The following is a 17,655-nucleotide window of genomic DNA, read 5'->3' on the forward strand; positions in this document are numbered from 1 at the left end:
ACCCCTGCAGGGCTAATTACCCCAGATAGCAAGCTGGACTCCAGCAGTTATGCTGCTTCTAGTACCTCTGCATGGCAAGCTCAGTTCTCTCTTCCTGGCACTGCACTACACAGACACACCCCCAGAACAGAAAATTAGAATTCTGAAGAAAGCATGAGAAGCTTTTCAAACACCGTGCTTCAAACTAGGTGTTCTGGCACTCATTTTCCATCAAGCTAAGGTAAAAACACATCAGTTCTTAAAGTATTAGAAAAAACCTTTCTGCAGATAATACCAGTTTCTACAGTCATTTTTTTGGGGGGAAAAAAAAAAACTATCCCTAACACTCCATGAGGTAGATATAACATTGTCTATATTTTGTAGAGGAGCAAATGTTGGAGACAGATAGACTGGCTTGCCAGAAACCGTACTGATTACTGCCTGAGCTGCTAACAACTCCTGATTAGCCAATTCTCTTTGTGAAGGTGAGCACCAAAGTGTAGTATTCCTAATTAGAAGCGACAGTTAACACACTGAAGTTCTGTTTAAATAGCATTGCCCACACCCTGAAAGAACTTTGTGGTCAGAAATATCCTGGGCGGTCTCACAAAAATTCCATGCTGCCTTTCCTGACCAGAAAAATACTGGTTTCTAGCAAGTATCTTTCAAGTCACGTATCAACCACTTGTACCATTTAAGATATTTGCAAGTAGTTTGTGATATCACGATACTGGGGCTTTTGAGGAGTGGTATTTGGGGAGGTTTTTTACACATTAAGACTACCTCCTTCATGCTTCTTCCTTTAGTAACATTTAGACAAGGAGGTAGCCTAGATTTTATTAGTTTTACTTGTTTGTTTTTTTCTGGCATAGTCACACATAATCACAGAGTTCAGGAAAGGTATGCACGTTCATATAAGAGATAATGGTATTTTCAGCAACATTTCTGTTTAGACTTTAATTAAGAGAACTGTCAAAATGCAGGAAGCAATACTTTGCAGTGTAAGAATTTTTGACAGTTAAAAACTTTCAAATGTCCATATCTGACGCTCATTAAGCAACTACTTGGTTGGGGGGGTGTTATTTATTTCAGTTTAGTTTCAGTGGGGTTTTTTTTCAATTTCACTTGTGAAACAAGAACTGGAAAAGCAGGCAAAGCTTTTAGATGGTTGATGTCTCTACAATGTGTGACAGAACACCTACACTCTCTTTTCTTTTCTGATAGGTCCAAAGGTGACAAGAACTCACTCACTGAGCAGTTATCTTCTCTACCAAGCACGCACACTTAAATACAAATAAAAATTATGGCAAAGCTTTCACATGTCCAAGGAGAAATGGATTACAGTAGACAATTCATTTGGCCATGATGGTAAAAAAAGCCTAGGGATGCAGAGAATGTTTCTCATCCTATATCAATACCCAAAATAACACTACCTGAGAAGTAATCACATTATTGAAGTGAATCTGAAGAGGCTTTAATTAAAATGGTATTTTTTTGTTAAGTACAATTTGAACTTTTATTTGACGTTTAAGAGTTAAATTTATTAGACTATAAAGAATTTTACAAGGCATTCCTAATGTAATGAGCTTAGGCACCACATATGTTGCATCTTTGGTACACATTAGGAAAAGTAGCTTTTTTAATGAGCTTTAAAGACTGCATATGCATACCAGAGGAAAAGGTCAGTGATGTGTGGATCAAGTTGGTAAATTAAGTATCACAGTATTATATTATGCCTGCCTTCCACAGACACACAGTAACAAAAACACAGGCTATAGTTACCACACTATTCTAATGCTTCCATCTACATGGCCTTGTCAACTTACACACACTGGCACTGCTGTGCCTTGGGTCCAACTCACTCCATCCCTTGCCCAGGCCTCCTTTGCCTTCTCTGCCCAGCAGCTCCCAGAGCAGAACAGATGGTGTGCCTGACAGTCAGAGAACCCAAGCAAGCACAGGAAGGGGGGCTGAATTCAGTGTGATGGCCCATCCCCAAATACCACCTTTTACTCCAGCTTTTGCCTCACACAGAGATACCCAGGACAATGTCCTGAACCCTCATGACAAGATCAGATCTCTTGGACAGCAAAGCATCAGAACAGGGATGCCTCTTTCAGTCCAGGTCCCACTCCACTTGAGTTTTTGTTCAAGGGTGGAGCAGTATCATCTCTCTTTCAAAACACAAATACCAAAAGTATTTCCAATGCTATAGTCCCAAATTTGACTTGGTCTACCATCTCAGTTCCTTTTAGTTGGAATGTCAGATACTTGGTAATCTGCGAAGTCTGGTTGACTGGCAGCTACATTAACATTTTTATTTTGTGATAAATAATAAAACAAGCTAGGAACTAACTGCAAATACACTTTCACAAGGTTTTCAGCAGAGTCAAGTCCACTGAATTTACTTTCATTTGCAAGTACTGTAAATATTGTTAATTTGCAAATATTATGACATTACCCTTATTTTTAGAGGGCAATTGAAGTTGATTCCCTTCTTAACTGTGAGTCCACAGTACTTAACAGGTCTCTCACTCTCCCTCTCTCTGTGTCAGAGACTATAGGTACGCACTAAACCATATTATGCACTACATAATAGTTTATGCATGTTTATACATTCCACACCAAGTAAGTGACACTCCAGCTCTGTACAAAGATATAGTCATTAGAGAAAAAAATCCTTTAAAGTATTACAACAATAATAGCACAACTCAATACAACTGAGCAGTTATAAGTGGTTTTAATGATTTTTCACTTTTTGGATATGATAATCCTCAAAGTAGCATTCAAAAATATAGTGCAAAATATTTATTCATTTTATTTACAAATAAAATGTGCAGTTCAGCTTCTTAACCTCACCACAGTAAATGTTATTCTTCTACGTGATGAACAGAAATTATGAGAAACATTTATAGAGACAAAAAGTTAATTTTAAACCTAAGAATAAAGATCTTTCTTCAGTTGTATTTTTGTAGGAGATAGACAATATTTTTCAAAACTGTTTTCAGCTGAAAAATAAAAACCAAAGTACAAGAAAACACTAAAGAATTACATAGGAAAGAATGGTTTTTTAAAACCATAAAGTTACTTTTGCTGTGACAATCACAAAGCAAAGGTCTTATCTATATAGAATATAAATTTTTTTTGCAGCTTAAACATAGAATCTTTAAAATGTAATGCTTTTCCCCCCTTTTTTGCTATACAAATTGCCTCTAGGGGAAAAGTATTCTAGTATCTTCATTTCCCTCTGATGAAACAACAGATGCTTTGGTTAAAGAGCAATTCGTGCGCAATAGTGTTTTAACTTGCAAGGCAGGACTCCTTTATTAAGTTGGTAGAATTCCACTAGCTGGATGAGATCAGTAAATCTGGTATGACCATCATCAAGGGTATAGAACAGCTTCCCATCATCTTCCAACTGTAAAAATGAAAAAACAAGATTCAATAAAATCCTCTTTTGCTATGGTATTTCTTCCTGATTGGAATACTTATTTCAGAAGTGTTCTTATAGACCAATATATTCATAATATTATGGCTACTGAAAGAAGGAAAAATATAGTGATCATTCACACCAATACCAAAAATACAGAAAAAAAACCAACAGAAAATAATGCATTTTTTAACTTCAAGTACACACCAACAAGGAAAGAACAGTTAAATAAGTATAGGAATATTCTTTCTGCATAAACAATGCTACTTTATGCTTTGGAATGACAGCTTCAGTTAATATGAACTCTGAGTTTTTACAGAGAGACACAAACCAACCAAGTTTCAAGTTACTCATAGATTCCAACTTTGCTCCATTCACATTCCATGATTTTCTATCACTTAATTTGTAAGGTGCAATAAGGCTACACACCAGTGCACTGAGGTGTGCTGGATGGTATCAGCTGCACAAGACACAGCCCATCACAAAAGTAACATGCTTGATTTAGTAGCATGTTTTTTCTTGTAGGGGAAAAAAATTTCTGCAGTTCCAAATGCATGGATTAGCACAGATACAGGAGAGAAAGAAGAAACTTCAGAAGATACCTGGAAAGATTCCTTTTGACTTGCAGATGCCTAAAAATTTACAATCCATATTTCCCTATTCTAAGTTACTCAATGTTAGCTCTTGCAGAATTAGGACTGCGCTACTGACTATATAATTTCTTGATTTATTTCCTCTACTGCTGATATGTCTAATATCAAGAAGCTTTAGTGGAAAAGCGACTAATTAATATTCTTGTAAATAGAGGGGGAAAAACTTCTTACACTATTTTTAAAAAGAAAAGGGAAAAAAGATCCTTTCCAAGATTGACAGAGTAGTGAACAGAAGATGCTGAAGTAGGGCTAGCACAGAGTAGCAGATGGTGTGCTAGAGAAAGATGCAACTACCCTACTTGAGTACAGCGGAAGGGAGAAGATATAATTAGCTCTTCTACCTGTAATTATGATTTCTTATCTGCAAGCAGCTGTTGAACTGCTCATGACTCGTGGTTATTCTACCCCTTTCTACCATGTCTGGAAGTAGTTTGTAATTTCTTTATTCTCAGACTTTGATCAAACCAGGTCAAACACTGCTAGTTAAGGAATTACCAATGTGTGCATGTGTAAATTCCTGTGCTCCAGCCAAGAACCTGAAAATGGATTATCATTCTTTGGACTTTCCTCAGGCATGCAATTTTCCTGCCAACAGACAGCAGACAAGGAAGAGTTAACAACTCAAATGTCTAGTTTCCTCCTCCAAGTTAGTTCCAAACCTTGAAATGAATACCAGACAGATTGCTAATTCTAAAGCTATCAATATTTTGCAAAGCAAAAACTCGTATCAAAATTATGCTGCCCAGGAACCTAACACCTTCTGCAAGCTAAGAAGGCTTGTATGAGAGAACATTTATTGGAAAAAGACAGTCCCAGAACTCTGTATCAATTCTACTTTTTTCATATGTAACGGAAGAGCTAATTTAGGGATAGACTACACTGAAGTTAACTTGTATAAACTCAGAGTATAAAGGCTGAAAAACACAGTAAAGGATCCTGAACGTATCCCAAAGGATACGTTCTTTTGAACTTTTTGAACGTTTCTTTTGAACTTTTTACAATCAATTTGCTACCATCCACCTGCAATACCTGTTGCACAGATTACCAATGTTAACATGAGGTGCCTGTTAACACGGGTGAAGCTTGAACTACACAAGCTGCATGCCCTACCTAAAAGGAGACATTTTTAAAATGCAGTATAATCTGAAGCAACCTAAAATTCAAGAGAAAAATAATGCCGTTTGTTAATTTACACTTAGGAGGAAAGTTTTTCTTCTCAATGACTGGAAACAGGCAAGAGTTTAGAAGAACATTGGAATTTGAAATTCCAAGAGGTAACCCTCATCTCCAATTAATAAGATATGAATTTATTGCAGTAATACAAAATGCCTTGTTTCTTAGAAAATAATCACTTCATTTAGGTCAGCAGCAACTGGAACCAGAATCTTTCCCTCCTCAAGGAATAATTTTCTGTACTCCTTAAAGAGCACTGTTCTAGCCAAAACAGAGCATGTGTAAGTCAAGGTACGGAAAACAGCATGAGGGTCCTGAAGGCAACTGGAAATTAGGTGACAGAAAGGAATTAAAATATGCCTGTGTTTGGGGGACAAACAGCTTCCATACTCACATACTTTCCCTGGACTAAGCTGTTCTCACTATAGATTTATTTTTTTTCTGGTTACTAGCATAGAAGAAATTGCTTTACTTAAAAAGCAATTAAAAAAAAATTACTTCAAGTAGGACAGGTTCTGCAATGAAGTGGTATGGGTCTTCTCAACCAAGAGTATGGTGAAATGTGACCCAAGTATGTAGACAGTTATATCAAAACAAAGAATTCCTGGTTCCTCCAAAGATCCCACAACACGAGAGCAAGGTTTTAGCATAAGTTTTTGAAGGGAAAAAGAGTATCATCCATTTCAGAGAAAGCTGAAGACAACTGCAGCTTCCTGCTACATCTGGTCCAAAAGAAGAGAGGGTCTATTTCCTGATAGGGAAAGAAAAAGTCGTCTCAAATTTGAGAGTTAAATGACATCCTAATAAAGAAGAATCGTACACTATTTGTATGGAGTTCAGGAGGTTTTCTAAACCTAACAACAGTTATTCCAAAAGTAAATACTAGAAGTTACTACAGTCAGTAGAAGCATAGAGATCTTACACCTTGGATTCTTATCACAGATCATATACTGATGCTCACGTGGGGGCATATCTCTTTGGGATGAAGGACTCCTCCATTGTCTTTATCTAAACACAACAAAATCCTGGACTGTTCTTTTAATTAAAATGATTCACTCCTCTTTGCTTCCAAATAATGCTTCCATTTTTTATTCTACAGGAACTTGTTTTAAGGGAGGATACCACCTACAAGCTCTAGGTAAGGCATATAGAAATGTGGTGAATGATGACAAGGGATTAACAGATCAGAAACAAAAAAAATTTGCCACTACACAAATTTCTACCGAGAAACAGCAGAATCTCAGGAGAAACAGCAGAAACTTCAGCAGGAAGAAATAAGGATGCTAGAGTATTATGTGGTCTGGAAGAAAAGTTCTTGTGAAGAGAGATGAAAAAGCTATGGGTCTGCTCAGTTATATCAAGCATCTGTGGCCAAAACACATAATGCTTAAGTGTTTCTCATCTCAACAGAAGCAGCATGTAAAAAATCCTGCATAAACCACCTTGAGAGAGGGTGGAAGCAATGGAGAAGGCTGGCTATTCTGTCAGAACTGGACAGGATGTTCGATGAAAACTGATAGAAATATGATTCCAGTTTAGGGAATTTCAGCTTACCTATAAAGTAGATGGACTAAATAAGGATATCAGTGTTTTGGTTTTTTTACAAAATTGTCCCACTGAAGAAGACCTGGACATGAATATATCATAATAACATGAATCAAGAACAAAGGTCAACAAAATATGTTTGACTACAAATATTGAAACTATCCTGAACAGATGAGTCAGTGAGATATAGACACACATCGCAGACAGTCCAAAACAGATGACTAAGAAATAGTGCACATACTGAAAAATGAAAAGGCAACATGACCTCTATTAATACATGATTTTCATGCCATCAGGGTTGCTTCTATTCCTGTTGAAATAGATTTGTCTGGTTTTTCAAAAAACTTTTTTGGATTTCATACTGCTAGCCAAGCTTTAGAACAAACCAAAAGCAAAGATCAAAAATGTTCAAGTCTACTAAAGAATACTAATTCTATTTAGTGATACAGGTTTACATCTTCCATAGAGCAGCAAGAGAAAAAAAAAAAATCCATCAATACTCTATCACAGTTATTCAATACATAAACTGAAAAAATTTACTTACTGGTACAATTTGAAAATGTTTTATTTTTAATCCATGACTCAATGACAATACAAATGTTTTGGGGTTACTTTGGCTATCACGTACCAGGAATACCCTAAAAGAGATTGAAAATTTTCACAGTAAGATCACTTGAATCCTTTTGTAAACATCCAGTTAAATCTGTTTGAAATTCATTACAGTAAGTATTAGTGAAAAGCAAAAATAATATCAATTATGTAAGTTAGGCTTTTAATCAGTATTTCTTTGCAAATGTGTCACTGGGAATAATTTCTCTTAAATTCTTCACCTTGTCTATTATGTGAAAAACATGCATTCTCAGAATAAATGACACTGTAGGCGTTAGTTTTTACACTGCATAGAATTACAATGCATCTCTTCAGACAGAAAAGCACCCTCAAAGTTTGTGCTTCAAACAAAAGTTTTTTTTGGACTCTGACAGTTATTTAAATTGCAAGCATTATAGGGAAACTTCAAAAGGTAGTTAAACAGGAATTTTACAGAAAAGGTAATGAGAGACATATCAGAATGTTTTCCACGTCTGGCCAATACTCATAAATGCACACTCACTTCTGCATAGCACCAAAATTCCCACCAAGACATAGTTACATCCTGCTTGCTTTATGGAATCATTATTTAAATCACAACACTTTCAATGGCCAACAGTGCCACCACAACTACTTGACTGATAACTTATTCCAACCAGGGCATTGACAAACATAATTTTGCTGTAATTTTGATAAAATAATCTGGTATAGGAAAGGATGATTATGAATATGAGATAGTTTTCATCAAATCCCCTGGTTTGGAATGTCAGCAGAGAACAGTTTGGTGGACAGAGGGACCTGATAGACAACTTTGTAGTGGAGAGAGTATGAACTGCTTGGACTGCGCAGGTCTGGAACTGTTGCAGCTAACCAATGTACCAAAGCAGGGAATAGAGGGGCAGCCACTGGCAAGCAGGCTCCTCTTTTGGGACACAAAAGAAATGGGCAAGATGGACTTACAGGTATCAATCAAGTGAGTATTAGTGAACACCTACTTTTGCCCCACCACACACCAGAAATGAGAGCCCAGCTACTATATATAAAAATAAAGAATTTCAGGAAAAGAAAGCCACCAAAGGTTTACAGTGGATTTTCACTGACTACCGGCATGGCTCCAAAATACCAGTTTCGTTCTCAAAGTTTGTAAGAGTCCTACTTTTCCAAAGTAAGAAAATACCTGAAATTAAGAAATTTGGAGTCCATAATCATTACCATTTCTATCAAAATCCCTATCCAGACTAATTTGGAGCTCTGACAGTAATTCAGTTATTCCAGAGGGATAACTGCCAACTCAGCATACGGCAAGTACAAGTACAAGCCAGACGTCTCCACTGCCGCGGGCTCTGCGAGCTGGCTCGCTCTCCCCACCTAGTGGCCTCTCAGCCTCCCCGGGACATGAAGGAAATTGTTCAGAACACAGTTACGATAAATCATTTGCATTAACCTACATATTTTATATGTTTGTCATTAATTATTCAGAAAAATGACACTTTGTAAGTATGTGACGCTTTGCAGATATCCAAAATGGGGTGTCTATACTCAAATACTGGGATCCATATTAAATGATACACAAAGTAAACACATTGATTAGGATTTATGTTCCCTCTCATCAGTTCTTTTAAAGTATAGTTGCTTACTTTTTTCCTTAACAGCAAAGATAAGCAACATTTCTTATCCTTCAGATAAAGAAATCTTTACTCTTTCCTAACTTTATCACAATAGACCTACTTTAGTTGTCAAAGAACCTTTAAAAACTTTATTATGAAGAAAGGGTTGTAGTTCACAGAATCTTAGAAATGTTGGCTGGAAGGAGGTTTCTAGACATGCTAGATGACTCCAGTCAACTGCTCCCTAATAAAGTTCTCTAAATGACCAGTTGCATTTTCTTATGGGCCTTTTGGTAATGCTCTTATCCCATTCATCAACCAGATGCTGATCAGCTCGCAATCCTGTTAACCATTTATCACTGAGAAGTCTTCAAACATCCTTTAGAGGGTAAAGTACAAAATCTACAACACTGCTATGAAAGCTTCTTTAAGAAAGTTGTTTTCACACCAGAACAGTAGATCCAAAAACTTTATTCCTTCATAGCGTGCCTTAAGATTGTTGCTGTCCTTAATTCTATTACTGGGTTATCCAAATACTGAGACTACTGTAGATCCTTTATATAATAGTCCCTTTATCTTCTATAAACCATCACGAACAACATATTGGTACACACAGTATTGCAGAGGCCCTACTACCTCTGCCATATACGCATGAGAATTCCTTGCTTGGGATCACCTTAAAAGGCTCAAGATGGATTATTCTCCCTGCCCCCACTCCCAGAACAGTTTTATTATTCCCATCAGAAATGGCTGTATTTCTGGTCCTAATTCATTCTTTCGGCCCATCAAAAAACACAGCATTAGTCACATGATGTCATGTATTCATTACCTCATTGTAACTCCCGGATATGTATCTGACAGCATATGAGAGCTCATACTACCAGTGTTCTAGTCAGTTCTAGACCGTCCTCACAAGAATATCATCCTTCCCAAAACCACAGTGCATAGCTATGAATAGAGCCAAGAATATCACGTAAACAACACTGTACTAAACTAATGCTAACAAGGTATTCACTTGCTCATTTCAAACACCATTGCTCTTTACTCACCAAACCTCCTGGGTTTCATTTACTCTGTAAGAAATACACTGGAAGATTAGCAGGCCTGGAATGACATCCTGCTCAGAAATACATGGGGGATGCATCCCCATGTCATGTCCCTCTCACGTAACAAATGCAAAAATAAATGCAGAGTATAGAATCAGTTTCAGGATGATTAGCCAGGCCTAAAAACAGGACCCCTGAAATTAAAAAATAAATAAAAATACAAAAGTGGAAGACTAATTAACAATTCTTGCACTGAGTATGACTGGTTTTTTACCCCTTTCCTTCCATTCACTTTTTTTTTTTCCTAGAACCCTTTCTTTAGATGTAGAAAAGAGTATTACAACATACTTAGCCTAAAACTGAAGGAATTTAACCAGCAATTGATGTTCCAGGTACTTAACTGAAAACAGACTCAAAGAAACTAAGAGTTTTATGGAATTACTCACTGAATGAAGGAGGTCCAAGTTTACATTTAATACAGGAGTAAGGATAAAAATACACGAATGAAAACCAGGAGGATTTGAACAAAGAATACGTACTTACTTTGTAATTTTTTTAAATTAATATTTAAATGAGAGAAAAACAAAAGCCTTATCCTAACATTTACTGTTTACTATTAAAGGATGATACAATTTTTAGTCAATTCATGTGAAAAAACATACTTTCTTTCAATGTCTGTCCCAGCACAGTTCATCTCAGAATAATCTTTTCAGGCTTGCTTTCATTCTTTCATCACTAAGAGATACAAAAGACACTGGTGCCAAAGTTGACAGTTCCCAGAGAATATTGTGCAAATACAGAGCTCAAGTGCTTGGCTCTGAGCGGACATAAGTAATCAGTCAGTGACAGAATCAAAGTCTTAGATCACCACTTTATTGCTTCCAAACGATATAAAATAGAAACCAACAGATCCCCAGACAGCCCTATATAAAAGAATTTTTATTCCTATTAGGTTAGTGCAAACTCTTCCTTCTTCCAACTCCTCTCCAATAAAAAGCAGGAGTTGTTGACTAGGAACATGTAAAGCTATGTAAAGAATTAACTTACCCATCTACAAGTCCATGCTGCAAAATAAGTCTCTGAGCCTCTTCTCTAGAGATTTTATGATGAAACCACGACTGAGATCTGTGTATAGCTGTAGAAATAAAGATCTATGAAAAACATTTTCCCCTTACTGAAAGACCCAGTTATTATATTTCTCTAGCAATTAATTAACTCACACATACCCATGTTAGACATGGCAATAGGACTACCATGTGAGTTGAGCCGGAGACACCCTCTCCTCTGTATGAGAGAGAGAAGTAAAAACATGATTTCAAAGCTCTTCTGTTAAAAAAAAGCAAATCAGAAAATAATATTCTGGTAAAGCAAAGGTGTTTATACCCGCCATGCTAATCCTTCTTCAACTGCAACCGAAAGGGCTTCCGTTGGATTTTCTATAATTCTGCTTCTGTGTCCTGAGAAATCCATTGCTACTAAAGAATTTTCTGAAATGCTTCTCTGTAACAAAGAAAAATAAATTAGTTTGCTCATTTTTTACAAGATCTACCATTTAAAAGCGAGATTCTGAGAAAACACTATGTTTTGTAAGTGATGTTTCAAGTATCGGCAGTGTTTCCCATCAGAGTCAAACTCATTTTACCCTAGGGAGCATTTGTAATTCCAGTATGCTGCAGCAAAGCTCAATTTTACAATGTGGCAGGACAGACCATCTTTCTGCATTACTGCAATGGATGATAAATACATTGCTTTACCATAAACTCTATTTATATTTTTAACTATAACTAGCCCTTTGCATGTCAAAGCAAGTCAGGAAACTGTTATCAAGATGTCCAAGTAAAGGGAAAAGAAGAAAAAATATAAAATTCTTACACGCAATGCTCAAATTAAAAAATATTCAAAATATTTCATTATAAATGTCATAAATTTATATATTTGATACATAAACTTCCACTCCAATTTTACCAGATTTAAGCATTGAAACCAGCAATTTCTATTGAGTATAATTTCTATTTTAATACAACCCTTCTAACTCTTATCACAGACTCAATAAATGCAGCATCAGTCATGAAAAAAAACCTTGTGTTTTTTTCTCTCAGTGACAACAGGATGAAAACATTGAAGTTTGACAAAACAGTCCTAAAAATCACCAAAATCTTTCTCAGAAACCAAGGTTTACAAAATCAAGTTTCATTTGGATTGTAACAGCTCAAATGTTGGCAGGCACTCGAATATCTAATAACTGAAAGAACATTCTAGCACTCTACAAGTTAAAGCAACATCTATACACAAGAGGTCCAGATTTCCACAGGGTTAGTAAAACTTCCCAGACCCAAAGCAGCTCGGTTTTGTTCTTGGTTACAATCATGAATACAACTAAAAATGGAAGAGAGCAATTCCATAGTTCTGGGTAATTCCTGATACTGTAACTAAGGTCTCTCTGAGTAACTCTGACTTGCAAAGAACTTCGCAGAAGTAAAAAAATGAGGATAAAATAAAATGTTTGCCTCCAGCAAAGTGAAGGAAACTTTTTGTAGCTGACATGGTTGAGAGTTATTGAGAAATGTGAAACATGGAAGTGGCTCCCTCCTGAAGCACATTTATTAGTGTGTGCACTCGATCCCCAAGTTTATTCAACACGGTGTTTAATTTGTGAGTTATACACAAGGAGAAAGATAGTGCCATTGTTAACAGTGCTTATAGATTCTGCCCGTGTTAGAAGCTATGGGAGCTAAATGCACACAACAGCGTAAGAGGAGAGAATCAGTAATGGCTCCCAGGTCCACTGTAAGAGCACAGCTGCCAATTGCAACAGCTTCACAGAACTGAAAGTAAAGACACAGAGTATTAAGCACAATTCTGAAGCCATGCTTATTAGCAATATTACTGAAGACTATTTTTGTGAATGCCTGTAATAGCAAATGTGGGTATTAGGCATTTTACTAGCAAGAAGTATAATAAAAGCTAAAAAAAAAATCTGCCATAAAATCATTGTCACAGGTCCCCACAACAAGTAATTTTTATCCTATTTAGCCAAAAAAAAAAAAAAAAAAAAAAAAAAAAAAAAAAAAAAAAAAAAAAAAAAAAAAAAAAAAAAAAAAAAAAAAAAAAAAAAAAAAAAAAAAAAAAAAAAAAAAAAAAAAAAAAAAAAAAAACAAAAAACACAAAAGGGATATAAATCATCCATGAAAAAGTCTGAAATCAAATGACTCCTAAAGAAGTGGGATAACATAAGATATTAAAGAAAAGGACAATTCCAACTATCTGACTGAGGAGATGGACACATAGGCTGTTTTTATTCCATAACCCAGTCCTGCCAAATTATGATCTTACTCTGAAGTCCAATCATTATTATACCACTTGGAATTCATCTCAAGTACTTCATATTTTATGATTAAAAAAAAAAAATTAAATACAAAGTATGCTGAAGAGAATTTTTTACAACTTGCTTATTCATCCTTTACAGCATATGTAACCTTAAACACTTTACTTCTCTTTTAATGCATTTATAGTTCTGCTGCTTTGTTTTCAAAATTCTCCTTTCATTCTTTTTGAGAGTGGGAGATCTGACAAAGGGAAAAGCCTTTTAACTGCTCCAAACTACCCAATTTATGTTAAGCAAGTAAATTAATTTATTAGCTCTCTAGTCAACTCTGACAGCCCTAAAGATTGCAGCAAGCATTCGCACATGCAAGATTTGGAAGGATCAGGTCAGTAGTATAACTGACACAAGTTACTTAAAAACAGCATGACGGCAGAAACATTTATTTATTTATTTATTCATGGAGCTACTGTGGGACATACCATAGATGATAAATTCAAAGGGCTGCAGCCACTTCTACCGTGATATGGTTGCATGTAATTCTGATACAGCTGCATCCCATACTAAAACCAGAAAATAACATGGTTAGCATTTTAAATTATGAACTTAAGCCAAGTAAGCTTTTTTTGAGATGTAAAAGATAACACATTCTTTTCTTCACCATTAAAACCAGGCACAAACACTGCTAGGATAAGGAAATGTACATCATCATTGTTCCTCCTGCCTTTATAAGTGTACGCTCTGCATTAAATACTATTCACTTAATATGCTAACTTACCTATTCCTATTTTGTCACAAACACAGACACATTTTAAAAACACTGAAGTTCCCTTCTTTTGTATTCTTTTTGCTTCGTTCAATATTCAACAAACTCACTGAATCCAACATAGTTGCACAGAAGTATATGCTTAATGTTAAATATTTTCAGGACTGGGACATCATTTCGTCCCCTACAAACCCCCCAGCAATTTGGTCTCTCTCTGCTCATTGGGATAAATATAAATGAGCTTTCAGAGTAAAAAACTGATATGGTTATTGCATGGAAACCTAAAATTACGTTACTTCTTTACTGCGCAGCATCAAAATATCACACACTCAGCTTCAGAGAGAAGTTAACTCACACAGAAAAATTACCTTAAGCAACCTAATTGCTGTCATCCAGCAGGTCCTACTTTGTTCATCATCTGCACAGAGCTGTTTCAGGTCTCTGGTTCCTCCTGATTTGTTAGGCTAGAAGGCCACAGCACATTTTTTTTTAGCATTAATGCATATCTTGAAGATAATACCTGTTGAAATAAAAGCCACTAATTCTCCTATTTTATAATAGACAGCTGAATATTGTTTTCAAAAACCTTAAAGAAACTTAAGCTTACCTAAAAACTGTGGCTTGCTTTAATATGTATCAGAATAATAAGCTTGTACCTTAAAGCAGAATCCATAGTTTGTTGGTGCTCCAGAAATCTTTTTGCCTGTTAAAGACATGTACATATCACTATTGCTGAATTCACAGAAAAACTGCAGATGCCTTGGCTCCTAAAAAGAAAAGCAATGTAATACAGTTAGACTACTTTTAGCCAGCCTCACTGAACAAGAAACTCGGAAGAGAAAGTAATTATTCTGTTCCAAAATACAGTCTTACATACTGCAGTTCTAACTGTGACATCACGAAATCTAGAAAGAGGCAACTCAATATTAATTTTATCATGCAGAGAAAAAAAAAAAAACCAAACTACTTAAAGAGCTTATTCTTCTTGAGAAGGAAAACCAACAAACTACAAATGATATCATTTTTGGGATAACTTCAACTAAATTCAAGCCATAATAATACTAGATTAGGAGTCAAATTTTGAGAACAATATGCATTTCAAAATAAAATATACTTTCACAATCTGAAAAAAAACCATACTGTAATAATTATGGCCCAGTACTATTCCTAACCATTATCTCCACCAGCTAAGGTTAATTATCTTAAGGAACCAAACAAAAGACATTTGCTGAAGTATACAAAACCAGCTCAATGAATACCCTGGCATTAATTACAGCAAATTCAGAACAAGAAAAAAATATTGGTTTAAGTAGTTTAGCTACTTAAAAAAGGTGTCTCAACTCCGATGTTTTATATGATAAGATTTAAAGTACCACCATGAAAAATTTGAACTAGTAGAATGAAAAACTGTCCAGTGACAAATTTTAAGAACTTCCAAAGTCATCCTGTAAAATTTCTAAGTTTAGATAATCAAGTGCTATATTCACTTTTCAGAGCATCTAGTCATACTTCAGAATTTTAACTGGTATTTGAAAATTCATTTTAAAAGGGTACTCTGTTAACTGATTGGAAAAATATTAACCAGAATGAAGCAAACTTGTCAGGCAAAAAGAAAGTGCAGTTTCTAAGACAACACTTTCCCAATTTTATACCTCATTCTCTCTCTAGAGTTTACCTATAATAAACTGATTTTTTTAATTACTATAAATTATTTGGTTATAAAATTTTTTTATTCTTACAACAAATGACAAATAAATACATCTTTGCTCTGACCTCATAGTTCTCACTCTATTTTTTCTTCCTCCCTTACCTTAGAAGTACCTTTAGTAGAAAAATAAAGCCCAGATCTTCTCAAAAGAAAGTACAATTTTTTCCATGATTTTTTTCCCTGCTCCTTTGCATGCAAATAACCATGAATCTCAGGATACGTGCTGGAGCTTAGGAACATCTGAAAGAAAATATCAGACCTCCATTTCTCTTTTCATCCAAAACCAGCTTTCTGTTTCATTAACATACACAGGACTAAGGGGAATAAACCCCTAAATACACTATCACACCACAGTAATTCAATTATGATTGCATCTAATCCCATTAACAGTGCCTCTGATTTAAAGCATGTAGAATGTTACACAACTCCAAGGTATGCTAAGCAAGTTACATATTTATATGGAACATATGGTTTGAAATGAGAGCATTACTTCTGCAATATGTTAACTAAAGCAACAAAACCAGTGTAAGAAGTACTGATCCCATGCCTCAGACCCTATTTATATAAAACTGCTAATCAATGATACCAAGAGAAGAAAAAAAAATATCCCTTCCCCAGCCCCACGTTACAAACCAGAGAAGAGAATTTATCTTGAGTTAAAATTATTTAACAAGCAAACCACAAACTCTGAATCACAAATCCATGAAGGTCAGGCATTAATTTTCAAAAGGAGGGAGTAAAGGTCTCAACATCTGAAGTGGTACTGAAGTTAGAGCTTTAGCTGAACCAAAACCAGAGAAACTGAGCCAGTCCCCAAGACAGGTCCTGCCTCTACTCAAGATACTCCATGGCTTCTCTTCAGCCACTTCAGTGAGACACTGTCAGAGTGCAACACAGCTGTTATCTTGCTGAGGCTTAAAACACAGTTCTACTCAGTTTGCAAAAGTACCCACTAAAAGCTAGCAACCGCGTTAACTTTATTCTAATTCCTTGTAATGCATGTAATTTATCACTCTACTTCCAATAAAAATACTCAGAACCACTACTCTAAACATATTAACCCAGAATTCTTCAATTTCCATATATATGCAAGGGAATCTGTGTTACTGCCAAGGTCTTCAAAGGACCTTGCCCCAGGCTGGCCTGTGGTATCACAAATACTATCTAGGCTTACACAGAGGTAGGGATCAAAGGGGTTTCTGTTTGATATCTGCAGCTTTCATGGCTGAATTTTCTTCCTGTCCGCTGCTATTTCCAGAAAATCTGATTTGAGGAATGAAGCAACAATTACAAGGCAAGAGACAGATTGGCCAATACCGGACTGCAGCAGAATGAAAAACTGAACGTGATTTTGGAAGTACACCAAGTTCTGTGGCCACTAAATAATGCAAACTAACCAAGATACATAAGGTTTCTTTGGCATTTATTGTTTTCCTACCTTGCAGTGAGATGCATGAATGTACCACCTGCAGACCAACCTGAGCTGGTGTGAATGAAGTACCACGGGCAGGCTCTGCTGGCCAGGTGAGTGCCTTAGCCCACAACCAGGAATATGCTATGAACAGCTCCACTGCTATTCATCCAAATAGTTAAATTACAGCAAAAATAGGTACATCTATCTACATGTGCTGCTGGCACACAGCTGTCTGCAAATGTAGTTTAAGCTATTTTAGCCACATTGAAGCAGACGGGTAGGTCTTGGTAGGCGTTCCAGCCTGTTAATCTTCCCATTTGCCACATATTAACAGGTTCACTGGTGGGGAATATAAAGGCTGAATTGAAAAAGTATAAAATTCACAAACAAAGTCAAATGGAAGCTTTAGGATAATCTAAAAGAG

At 35.9% G+C, this 17,655-nt stretch overlaps 1 protein-coding gene across 3 annotated transcripts in view; it reads right to left on the minus strand.

Moving 5' to 3' along the window:
• Positions 1-1,776: 1,776 nt before the first annotated feature.
• Positions 1,777-17,655, minus strand: part of GRB14 (growth factor receptor bound protein 14) — a 61,312-nt gene continuing 45,433 nt past the window's right edge. The window contains exons 6-14 of one of the 3 annotated variants that reach the window (XM_027911486.1): positions 15,920-16,057; positions 14,766-14,876; positions 14,478-14,573; positions 13,826-13,906; positions 11,405-11,521; positions 11,248-11,305; positions 11,069-11,156; positions 7,325-7,418; positions 1,780-3,397 (exon numbers count right to left, since the gene is read on the minus strand). In XM_027911486.1, coding sequence (XP_027767287.1) covers positions 3,251-3,397; positions 7,325-7,418; positions 11,069-11,156; positions 11,248-11,305; positions 11,405-11,521; positions 13,826-13,906; positions 14,478-14,573; positions 14,766-14,876; positions 15,920-16,057 — 930 coding nt within the window. In that variant the 3' untranslated portion in view covers positions 1,780-3,250. Of the gene's footprint in view, positions 3,398-7,324; positions 7,419-11,068; positions 11,157-11,247; positions 11,306-11,404; positions 11,522-13,825; positions 13,907-14,477; positions 14,574-14,765; positions 14,877-15,919; positions 16,058-17,655 lie in introns of all 3 variants that reach the window. The other 2 variants (XM_027911487.1, XM_027911488.1) reach the window with 2 other exon arrangements.

This window comes from Empidonax traillii, unplaced genomic scaffold (genome assembly GCF_003031625.1).
Source record: "Empidonax traillii isolate 1590-97213 ecotype Southwest subspecies unplaced genomic scaffold, ASM303162v1 scaffold33:size3420811, whole genome shotgun sequence".
Lineage (NCBI taxonomy): Eukaryota > Metazoa > Chordata > Aves > Passeriformes > Tyrannidae > Empidonax > Empidonax traillii.